Consider the following 12,723-nt stretch of genomic DNA (forward strand, 5'->3'; position numbering starts at 1 on the left):
AATCAAAAAAGACAGTTTTAGAATTGAATAGATGGTTGAGCCCACAAACCCCACATCTCAGAGGCTAATGGATTCTTCTCAACACAGGCGGTGATACCCTGGTCATTGGAGTGGCGAGGCTGGTGAGCTATACGGATTTGGATGTGGAAGTCCACATCCAGGATGCCTTGGCTCTGGTTCACACACAGTCAGCGTGGGGCCTGGAGGTGGCACTGCCTGCACTGCCAGCTGGCCTCCACAGAATTTCTGTCTCTATCAATGGGATCAGCATTCACTCACAAGGGTGAGGAGGCCACTTGCCCTAATTTTAGGTTTGTATGATGGTCTAGCATTCAGCTAGGTCATTCTAGTTTTGAGTTAGGTATTTTCTTTTTCCCTCAGAAGTTAGGGGTTAAAGACATGAACATTGTAACATTGGAACAAATCTTAGAGACCTTACACAGACAGTTTGCTCTTCTCCTCAAAATGCATATGGCTCTTCTGGCTTACTCTTTCTTATCTCTCTCTGTCAGTTATTTCCTTACCATCTCCCTATCTTCTGTAGGGTTGATCTCCACATCCAGTACCTCACTGAAGTTTTCAGCATCGAGCCTTGCTGTGGGTCCCTGCTGGGTGAGTGGCTCATATGTGACTGTTATCAATTATCCAGCAATTCTATTTGCTGGATATTCAGACTTTGTTTCTGGATTAATTTGCCAGTGAGGTCAGAGAGAGGGGAAACAAGAGAGAAACTTTCCTCAGGCTTCAGGAACTGAGGGGTGTTTTTAAAAGGGTGTTAAAACTTGGTGATTCATTTGCTCAGGAAATTAAAGAATTTTTATGATAAGGAGATATGCCTGTGCCTGCTGCTCCTCCTCTTCTTCTGCCGCCGCTGCTGCTGCTGCTGCTGCTGCTGCTGCTGCTGCTGCTGCTGCTTCTTCTTCTTCTTCTTCTTCTTCTTCTTCTTCTTCTTCTTCTTCTTCTTCTTCTTCTTCTTCTTCTTCTTCTTTTTCCTCCTCCTCCTCCTCCTTTTTCTTCCTCCTTCTTCTTTCTCTTCTTTCTTCTTCCTCTTCCTCTCCTCCTCCTCAGTCTCCTTCTCCTTCTTCTCTTTTTTTTTTTTTTTTTTTTTTTTTTTTGAGACAGAGTTTCACTCTTGTTGGCTAGTCTGAAGTGCAATGGTGCCGACTTGGCTCACTGCAGTGTCTGCCTCCCAGGTTCAAGTGATTCTCCAGTCTCAGCCTCCTAAGTAGCTAGGATTACAAGCAGCCACCATCATGCCCGGCTAATTTTTGTATTTTCAGTAGAGACGGGGTTTCACCGTGTTGGCCAGGCTGGTCTCGAACTCCTGACCTCAGGTGATCCACCCGCTTCAGCCTCCCAAAGTGCTGGGATTATAGGCATGAGCCACTGCGCCCGGCCGAGATGTGCCTGTTTTTCTAATGAAAAGAGGATGAAGCATCTGATGGGTGGCACTCTAGGGTGAATATGAGAAAAACAAGAGCAGCATTTCCTGCATTCACCCTTTAGATGCTGTGTATGCAAGGAGGGGAGGATTGAATCTGTGGGACTTCACTTTCCATGAGAGACAGATGAAGGACTCAGAAATAGAAACACACTTGCTGATATGGGAGATGGAAGAACAAGACAAATAGACCAATCTCTAAAACTGTTTTCAGAAAGAATGGAAAGCGATCTAGTGACATGTCAATGATCATTGTGATTGTTTATAAGATAGCACATTATCCTTTTTGAGTATAGTAAAATCCTCCTAAAAGCCACGTTGCAGTTTGGTTATGCCGTGGGTCATGTTACTCCAATCCTGTCCTGAAGACGGGGTTTGATCTTTGGTGGCCTCTCTACTGGAGAGCAAGGCAAAGATTCTATGAAGGTAGCAGCAAATTTACCAGCACGATGCAACGACTTTTAATGTCCCTCCTGTATATGGAATATAGAACATATGCTACAATAAATAGAATATAATGGAATGTATAATATGTGGAATATTGGACTGTTATATAGAACAATATAAAAGATAAAAGACTTCAGTGAATTTGATTTTTCATTAGCATGTAAGTTGAATGTATACAGGACAATGTACAAATAGTCTATATATAGCATATGGGATAATATGTCCAATAATATAACATATGATAAGAAGACTAAGAAATTTGATTTTTCATTAGTGTGTAAGTTGATTAAAGTGGTGACTTCTAGGATATACAAAGGTACTTGAAAAGTTTGTGTTAAAGACATCCTTCCTATATAACAATTTGTATTATTTTACTGTTATGTGAATTTACCACATCTGACTCCTGTCTAAATAATTACAAATTTAGCATTGGTGTGGGTGAGAAAAAATAATTGAGGTTTCACTAACACATGCCCTACCTTCCACTTAATTGCCCTAGGACTTCCGCAGGTGCTGTGAGTTCTTAGTTCAGAATATCATGTGTAATATTTTGTTTTCCATATTCATACTTTAGGAGGGACCATCCTCAGCATCTCAGGAATAGGCTTCAGCAGGGACCCGGCTTTGGTTTGGGTACTTGTGGGCAATCGGTCCTGTGACATTGTGAACTTAACGGAGGCGAGCATCTGGTGTGAGACGCTGCCGGCCCCCCAGATACCCGATGCAGGCGCTCCCACTGTCCCAGCTGCTGTGGAGGTCTGGGCTGGCAACAGGTCCTTCGCCCATGGTCCTTCACCAAGCTTGGTGGGGAATGGCTTCATTTTCATGTATGAAGCAGCAGCAACACCAGTAGTCACTGCCATGCAAGGCGAAATCACAAATAGCAGCCTGAGCCTGCATGTGGGAGGAAGTAACCTTTCCAACTCAGTCATCCTTCTGGGGAACCTGAACTGTGATGCTGAGACACAGTCCTTCCAGGGTAACTCAAGCCTGTCTGGATGCTCCGTCCCTCTTCACAGTCTGGAGGCCGGCATCTATCCTCTGCAAGTACGTCAGAAGCAGATGGGATTTGCTAACATGTCTGCGGTGCCCCAGCAATTTGCAGTGACGCCTCGGATAATGGCCATCTTCCCATCGCAGGGCTCGGCATGTGGTGGGACCATACTCACTGTGAGGGGGTTACTTCTTAACTCTAGAATGAGGTCAGTTCAGGTTGACCTCTCGGGTCCTTTTACTTGTGTGATTTTGAGTTTGGGAGACCACACCATTCTCTGCCAGGTTAGCCTGGAGGGTGACCCCTTGCCTGGAGCCTCCTTCTCCCTGAATGTCACGGTCCTGGTCAATGGGATAACCAGTGAGTGTCACGGGAATTGCACTCTCTTCGTACGGGAAGAGACAAGTCCTGTCATGGACACCTTGTCCACAAGCACCAGTGGGTCTCTGACCACTGTGCTGATTAGGGGTCAGAGATTAGGCACCACAGCTGATGAGCCAATGGTGTTTGTGGATGATCAACTTCTTTGCAATGTAACTTTTTTTAATGCAAGCCACGTTGCGTGCCAGACAAGAGACTTGGCCCCAGGACCCCACTACCTGTCAGTTTTTTATACAAGAAATGGGTATGCTTGTTCTGGTAATGTTTCCAGACACTTCTACATTATGCCCCAAGTGTTCCATTATTTTCCTAAGAATTTCAGCATACATGGTGGAAGCCTCTTGACCATAGAGGGCACAGGCCTGAGAGGACAGAACACCACGTCAGTCTACATTGACCAGCAGGCCTGCCTGATGGTGAACATTGGTGCTGAGCTCATCCAGTGCATTGTTCCCACAGGGAATGGCTCTGCTGCTCTGGAAATAGAGGTAGATGGACTTTGGTATCACATAGGAGTCATTGGTTATAGCAATGCCTTTACCCCAGAATTGATCTCTATTTCTCAGAGCGATGGCATTTTAACCTTTGCAGTGGCCCAGATCTCAGGAGCTGCAAACATTGACATTTTTATAGGAATGTCACCCTGCATGGGTGTCTCTGGTAACCATACTGTTCTTCAGTGCGTGGTCCCTTCCCTTCCGGCCGGGGAGTACCACGTCAGAGGCTATGACTGCATCAGAGGGTGGGCCTCATCTGTCCTGGTGTTCACTTCAAGAGTTATTATTACAGCAGTGAAGGAGAACTTTGGTAAGTCAAGCAAATAAGACAGCACACTTTATGTAAATGAATTGGTAGCTCCTTTCACTTCTGGGAAGTAGAAAATTAACATGATCTGCCTGATGGAAGGAAAGAGAAGCCCACTGGCTTCTTACAATCCCAATTTCTTCCTGAGGCTTGTCTTTGTTATGCTCTGTTTATGAAGCTTTTTAAATTTATTTTTATCAAGGAAACTGTGCATTTCACTCCATATGCACAGTTTCACAGAAACTATGCATATCAAAGGAACTGTGCAAATGTTTGATTGTATTTTAATTTGATGCATTAACTGAATTTGTGTTTTAAATTTGTATTTTAAATTTGTAAAATACAACTGGATTTGTATTTTAAATTTGTATTTTAAATTAAATAACACCATTTGTAAGAGCATAATTTGATCATTTAAGAACATGAATGCCTTCACTTAGTTTTAGACCCTGTCTGCCAATTTGCATTGTTTAAAATTTATTAAGTATTTTTTTTTATCATTTTGTAATATTTCACAAGTGGACTCATATTTCAACAATAATAAGCCAAATGTATAGAACAATTAAACTGTTTTCTCCCTTTAGATATACCAAAAATTGCCTAGCCTTTCCTTCCAGTGAAGAAGAGATTTCAATTTCTATTCACTTAAAGCCTTATTGCACTTGAGATAGTTCAGATAGTTCAAATTTAGTTATGATTTAGAAAGTATAGAAAAAATTATAGAAACAGAATCTTAGACTGACGAAGTACTAACTAAGACATTTCTCAGAACAAATTTAGTCTCAGCTTGGTGGAACACTGGGGACTGGGATTTGGCTCTAGTCTGTCACTAATTTAGCTAACTTATGCTTGACTTTTCTAAAACCCAGCTTCCTTATTTGATAAAGGAATTTGGACTGGATGATCCCCAAATTCCCCTTTCTACTCTCGGAGATTCCATGTTTTTATGATGGAAGAGCAGGAAAATAAGAAATGCGTCTTAAACAAAAGCATTATTTTTGAGTTAGTCAAGTACCACCTAGACTTGGTATGAAGGCAGTAGTGATACGAACTCTGTATCTCAGTGTGAAGTAGAAATGTGGATTAGTTTTACTCATACAAATGTCCCAAAACATGTACTGTTGTTGCATCACTATTAACAATAGCAAAAGAGGAGAAATAATGGAAATTTCAATTGATAGAAAAATAGTCAAATAAATTGTAGCATGGCCCTATAATGGAATTCTAAGTAACTATTAAAATGAACTGTATCCATAGAGTTTTGGGAAAATATCTGTGCTATACTTTGAAGCAAAAAAGCAAGTTCTAGAATAATATGGATAGAATAATCCTTTGAATCAGAAACATAGATGCTTAAAAATTCTGGAAGGAGCCATAAGAGACTCTATACCTGTATACCTCCAGGGAGGGAGTCAGGTGGTTGGGGGAATTTTTGCTTTCATTTTATGGCTCTTTGAATAAAAAGTTTAAAAACTATAAATAAGCATTAATTTTCTATATAAAGCACAATAGAGTGTTGAATGTGATTGGGATCAGACAGAACCAAGGCCAGAGCCTGAGTGGAGAGGAAACTGAGGCCAGCAGGCACCTCAAGCCAGTTGTGTGAATTCTGAGGATGTGAAAAGAAGGATGGGTAGTGAGGAAGCAAAGGTTTGAATTCTGAGTTGAGTAAGGAAGGGAGGTTTGCATGTATGATCATGAGCTTGTACCTTTGTCTTTAAAGGCTGCCTGGGTGGAAGGCTGGTGCATGTGTTTGGAGCAGGATTTTCTCCAGGGAATGTCTCAGCTGCTGTGTGTGGTGCTCCCTGCCGAGTCCTGGCTAATGCTACAGTGTCTGCCTTCAGCTGCTTGGTTCTGCCCCTGGATGGTGAGTAAAGATGCCACACACATATATTTTAAAGCATATATATGGGACTGATATTCTTTGGTTAATTCTATTTTTGTGATTAATGCTGTACTGACTACTAATTTCTCTATGTGTGCCTAGGAAAAGAATTTCTCTACTCCCCATATAAAATGATTGTTAGAATCTGGGGCCACCTGTTACAATGATTCATAATAACTTTTGTCATATTAATAGGTCAGTGTTAGATGAATATTGAAACACTTCTCACCTGTGTTCTTAACTGCAGTCTTAGGATGACGGAGGAAGTAATTCTGAATTCTGAATATTAGTTTCAATGACAGCTATAGGAGTCACGGAGGAAACAAGCTCTTGGCTTTGTTCTGAGGTGAGGTTGCTGAAGACATCTGCTTATTGGAGGTACCAGTAAAGGGATGGAGATTGTCAAGCTGGATATCACTTGAAAATTAGCTTTGTGTGTTCAGTTTTCGGTTTCTTATTACAGGCAAAAGAGCCAACACTCATGTTGTCTTCTTGTTCTCCAATGTTCACATAATTACTTATTTCTTATTCAGTAAAACACCACAATTGCTCACTACTTTAAGCTGCGTAGCCATCATATAAATTGTGGTGTGAGAAGCCATGTCTTTGTGGGGAAAGAGATGAGAGAGGAAGTTGCAAAGCTTGGGGATTCACAACACATGGTAATACCCCCCTGAGCTTCAGGAAAAAAGAATCAGAAGGAAGAAATTCCTGTTATTACTACAGGGCCTTACTGCATTTGAGATAGCTTATATTGAGCCAGGTGATTATCTTGTTTGCCTAATCGTTAATCTCGTACCGGTGCACTTAACCATTTACATACCTCCTTTCTGTGTAGTGTTGTAAGTTTTATTCCTAACTTATTTGTCTGCAACTTGAATGTGGGCTAAAGATTTACAAACTGATAAAAGCACCACATCACCTGAGCTTGGACGAGAATTTAATGATGGATAATGCTATTGTGATGGAAGTTTGTGCTGTGTTGTCTTATACAAAGACGAGAAGGAGGAGAGGGAGGAGGGGGAAGAGGGAAGAGGAAGAAGGGGAGGAGAAAAAAAATGTTTGTTTAAAATGCTATAAATTGAGTTTCCTGTTATCATAATGTATATAAGCACAACATTATGGAAGAGAGATAGATTCCACAATGGGAAATTTAAGACACAATAGAAGATTGAAGTTGAAAACATTGTCTCTTTGACTCACTGCTCTACCTCCTCGGCTTGGAACAGTGTTGTTGAGGGTATGTGCAAAATTAATGCTTGATGAGGAATAAATGAAAGATCGGGAAACAGTGGAAACAGAAAGCTAAGACTGCACATTTATAGGCTCTAATTTTTAACTAATACTGCTACATTTTTAACAAAAGCTTTCACATATACATTGCTCAAATTAATATACTTCTAAAAGCCCCGTGTTACTATTTCAAAACACTTAATTTCAACTAGTATAAGACAAAAGTCAATGAAGTTTCAGGGTCAGGTAAGTTGTGATATTTTAGGTTTTATAACTTCTAGGGGAAGAATAATGAAAAAATTGTGTTTAGGAAGATTTAGAAAAGAACTCAACATTCCTTGATTTTTTTAAAGAGGAAAATGAGTGGGAAACTGTAACTATTTATATGGCCACTAGGTGTCACCAAACACTCATTGATTGTGCAATACACACTTACTCTAGAGAAATGCATAATTTAACTAATTTTCCTTTCATAAAAAAGTCTTTTAAAATACTTTCAATCAGAATGTCTAAAGATTGAGAGGAAATTGTGAGAGCCAATTCCAGAGGTTTCTTACTTAAGATCCAAGATGGGATTTGGGGATTCTGTTAACCTGCTGAAACTGGATGAAGCATTTCGAGTATATGATTGTGTATTTTTTTTTTCCCTAGGAAGTAGGTCTATAATGGACATCAAATTGTCAAAAGGGATATGGCTTAGACATTACTAGAAACTACTACTAATTTCTCCATTTTCAGACAGGATTGAGTACAACCAAGTTAGCTAAGAATCATTTGTATTTTTAAAGATTTTTCAGAGGAGAATTTCCCAGCAGCAACCCTTACTAGTGTTTTCCAATTGCTCTTCTCAGAGAAATCCATCCTCTGCCTAATGGATGCTCCCCTACTCTAATTTCTTCAATCTTAATCAGCGGGTGGTTCTTTGGAAAGCTGAGTAATCTCAGTTCCTCTATGGCAGTGGATCTGGAAGTGTGCTTCCTGGAGCAGTAGCTGCAGGGGCCTCACCTGGGAGCTTCTTAGAAATGTGAATTCTTGGGCCCTACTGAATCAGAAACTTTCTAAGTAAGCATTTTAGTATCTCACTTCTCAGCCCTCTCTGAAATCCTACATTCTTTTCTGATTTGAAGCTCCAAACGAGGAAGCTGTTCTATACAAGCAAGTTCTGGTCAAATTGGGTAACATCATAAGATGCCTGTGTATCGTCTGATCCCATATTTGTCTGTAAAATTATAGTGCCGTCTTGCTGGTTAATAAGCTTTCTGTTCCCTACTGTTATCCCAAGGGGTGCGTGTGTGTGCGCACGTGTTTCTACCATGGCTGCACACAGCTGGACTTTCCTCATATTTATATGATTTCCTTTTCTCTTTTGTGGTTTACTATCTTACTCTTTTCATTTGTTCTTTTGTTTATTTCTGTTGACTTCTCTCATTTACCAAGGTCGCTTTGAATTCTGACCCATGCTTTGAGTTTTTTTCTTCAGTTTGACTTTGTACAATAGAGTGATGTTTCGCATTCCAGGTTACAGATAATGACCCCGAACTCAAACGTTCCTAATTATTGTTTTGTTTATGCCGGTGCCACAGGACTAATATGTTTTCTTTACATGTGTGGGGCAGGGGGAGTGCTTTTGCTATTTTGGGGTTACCCATTTTTACCATCCCCACAAATTGTACTTCTAACAATAGGAGAAATTTACTTGTTCCTGTAATGAGTTGCCAAAACATCCTGTTAGGTGAAACTAATACTTTCTGTTTGTTTAAAATGAGCACAATCTTTGCTCTTTGGCTTTCTTGCATTTATACCTTGAATTATACCACATGCCGTTTTCATGGAAACTTTAACTTTTCCATAAGGCAGGGAGAGTGAAAGTGATTAAGGGCACACAGCTATTTAGTGGCAAAACTCTGAGTAAAACCCGTGGATTTTGATCTCCAGCCCTGGGTGATTTTCATAATCCAGCTTGTCAATTTGCATCTACTTAATCACCTTTAATGAATTCATTATTTTATAGGTGTGGAACTTGTTTTTATTTGCCTTAGGGCTTACTAACTGGAAAGTTCTTACGTTTTGTCTGTTCATACAAGAGTCCTACTGTCAGTCATTTTTATTGCTCCAATTCATTCAAAACACATTCACAGCCAACCTCCTAGGTGCCAGGTGCTTTAGAATATAACAGCAACAATAGTACTCTTTGGGCATGATTGCATAACTACAAACCCTCTCCTATGTACTTATCTCGTGTAACCCTTGCTGCAACACTGTAATGAGGCGGGGAAGCACAGGTCTAACCCCAAGGCCCCTAATAACCTTTGTTGCATACTCACATGGGCAGGCTTGCTACAGAGGAATCGGGCTACAGAGATTTTTTTCTTTTTCCCTCTTTATTAAGGTTTTCAGACAGAGCTGCTCCTGAACCATCTCATGTGGAGCTTTGTTCATCTTCTAGTTAAAGATTGTTCCCAGTCTGCCTCATGATGTGCTTTTTATATGTGTGTCAGGACCCAGAAAAAAATGGCCTGAGAGTCAGAGTGCTTCAAATACTTGCTTTTTATCTCTATAACATGTTAGTGTTTATAATTATATGAAAATCAAGAAATCCACAAACTTATCCAAGTCGATGAGACAAACAACCCAATAGAAAAATGGGCAAATGAGAGAAACAGGAATTTCATAGAAGAGAAAACATGAACTGTTACCAAACATAAAAAATCAGTCAACTTGGCCAGGCACGGTGACTCAGGCCTGTAATCCTAGCACTTTGGAGGCTGAGGCAGGTGGATTGCCTGAGCTCAGGAGTTCAATATCAGCCTGGGCAACATGGAGAAACCCTGTCTCTGCTAAAATCCAAAAAAATCAGCCGGGGCGTGGTGGTGTGCATCTGTAGTCCCAGCTACTCAGGAGGCTGAGGCAGTGGAATTGCTTGAACCCAAGAGGTGGAAGTTGCAGTGAGGCGAGATTGTGCCACTGCACTCCAGCCTGGTCAACTTAGCGAAACTCTGTCTCAAAAAAAAAAAAAAAAAAATTGGTCAACCTAAAAGTAATGATTGAAATGCAAATTAAGACCACAATGAAATGCTATTTTACACACCTGATTGGCAAAAATTAAGAGTCTGATAATTTCAAGTGCTTGTAATTATATGGAGTAATGGGAACTTACAACTATGGCTGGTAGGAAAACAAAATGGCACAACTACTTTGGAAAACAGTATGTCACTATCTTGTAAAGTTGAACTTGTACCTACTCTTTGAATAAGAAATTTTCTTGATGGGCATGTACCCTGCATGAAATTTTGTCCATGTTTTTAGTAGCAAAAACTGGGAAATACCAAAAAGTTCATTGATAAGAGAATAGATAAATATATTGTGGTAGGTTCATGCAATACAATATTGAACAGCAGTGAAAATGTATTAACAATAGTTATATGTAGTAATGTGGATAAATCTTGAAAATATAATATGGAATGCAAAAAGCAGGCCCAAGAATATTTTATCATGTATCATATTTTATAAAGTTCAAAAACAAGTAAAACTCAATCTCTTGTTTAGGGATACAAATATGTGTGATAAAACTATTTAAAAAATGTCAAGTTGTTATTTCTGAGAATGAGGAGGAAAGGGATGGACTTGGGGAGAAACATACAGATTTAAGTGTATTACAAGTGTTTTATATCTTATGTTGGCTGGGAAATTTACCTGAGGTTTTTTTATGATGATTATTCATATTTTACAAAAATGATACTTGCATTTTTCTGTGTACATTACACATACATAATACATTTTAAAAAAAAGTAAACTGCTAACTTCATATTCCTATTGGTCAAGGGAGGACACAGGAACTTCATTTGTGAAACGGACTGGAGGCCTTCGGTTCTCTCTGTGGTTCTTTCCTAACGGTGACTGTTTCCTGCAGTGTCCTTGGCTTTCCTGTGCAGCCTGAAGCATGAGGAGGACAGCTGTGAGGCTGCCAGACACACCTATGTGCAGTGTGATTTGACAGTTGCCGTGGGGACAGAGCGAATGCTGGAATCATGGCCTTACCTCTACATTTGTGAGGAAAGTTCCCAATGCCTCTTTGTGCCAGATCACTGGGCGGAGTCAATGTTTCCATCGTTCTCGGGCCTCTTTATCAGGTAACCTTACCTTCTCCCTCCCTGAACTTCCCCACATATGCTTGGCTAATGGACTGATGGAGCCATCAGAGAGTGTAGGCTGGGTGGATGTGGACTGGCGGCCGTGGTAGGGGCTACAACTCTCTTGGAGGGCCCATTCCATTGTGGATTCCAGCCAGCCTGCATATCAAAGCATCTCCTGTCTTTTTCAACTGTTCAAGAGAACATCTGAAAAATCTGCCCAGTAAACAGCTCGCTTTGTTCTTGCTTAGATTTTAATATTTATCTTCCGATCCAAAGCAACATCTGGTGAATGCCAATGGGGAAAAAGATTAGACGTTATGAAAAACAGAAGGCTTTCCCCCCGCTTTCCTTTTTCTTTTCTTTCCAAACAGATTCACAAGTATGAAAAAAAGTCATACAGAAATCCAGAAGATTGCACAATGTTTATTCAAAAGAAGGAGGGTTGCATAGGCGGAATTACTGTAGATCTAGGATTTAGAAGCCATAGGCATATAAGGGTTTTTTTTTTTTTAACTTAAAAAAGAGCCTGAAAAATAAATACTACAACTTTCCAAGTTAACCCCCCTTTTCTAAACAAATAAAAAAGAAGTATGACCATGTTAGTAATTCTGGATTGCTTTCATTTCAGCAAGGAGTTCCTTTCCTACACAGGGCAGTGTCTCATGGCTGAATATTGTCATGTAAACGTCTTTATTTCTTACCTAGATAGAGTGGCTACCTTTGATTATCTAATGAAGGCCTCTTTTTCTTTTTCTTTTTTTTTTTTGAGACAGTCTTGTTCTGTCGTCAAGGCTGGAGTGCAGTGGCACGATCTTGGCTCATTGCAACCTCTGCCTCCCAGGTTCAAGGTACTCTCATGCCTCAGCCTCCCGAGTAGCTGGAATCGCAGGTGTGCACCACCATGCCTGGCTAATTTTTGTATTTTTAGTAGAGATGGGGTTTCACCATTTTGGCCAAGCTGGTATCAAACTCCTGAGCTCGAGCAATCCACCCACCTTGGCCTCCCAAAGTGCTGGGATTATAGGCATGAGCCACTGTGCCCAGCCTCTTTTCTTATAAAATATGAAACTAAACAAGACCACTTCCCCACAGTGAAAGCGATAACCAGCTCTTTTCATGGCAGTCTGACTTTGTGATGTCCTGAGACAGTTTGTGTTTTAGTATGAATTGGGCACCAGAGGTTTAGGTTTAGCTGGAGGAAAAGAGGAAACTCCTTGGCTGGTTGCTTTCTAAAAGGGCAAGAAGAACTCCGTTTAGCTCACACAGGAAATGGAGCACTGGGTATTGTACTCAGATGAGACTAGATTTCAGAACTTACTGATACTGGACACCAGAAAGTACATGTCAGTAGTTCCTGGCTCCATTGAATTCAGGGACTTCATCTGAATCCCCAAAACTCTTCCTT

The 12,723-nt window shown here is 40.5% G+C and overlaps 1 protein-coding gene across 1 annotated transcript in view; it reads left to right on the forward strand.

Annotated features, from left to right (window-relative positions):
- The window catches only part of PKHD1 (PKHD1 ciliary IPT domain containing fibrocystin/polyductin), a 467,968-nt gene that overhangs the window by 59,592 nt on the left and 395,653 nt on the right, over positions 1–12,723 (forward strand). The window contains 5 exon segments of the mRNA XM_010364246.2: positions 88–283; positions 545–612; positions 2,463–4,070; positions 5,791–5,934; positions 11,096–11,315. Coding sequence (XP_010362548.2) covers positions 88–283; positions 545–612; positions 2,463–4,070; positions 5,791–5,934; positions 11,096–11,315 — 2,236 coding nt within the window.

This window comes from Rhinopithecus roxellana, chromosome 4 (assembly GCF_007565055.1).
Source record: "Rhinopithecus roxellana isolate Shanxi Qingling chromosome 4, ASM756505v1, whole genome shotgun sequence".
Lineage (NCBI taxonomy): Eukaryota > Metazoa > Chordata > Mammalia > Primates > Cercopithecidae > Rhinopithecus > Rhinopithecus roxellana.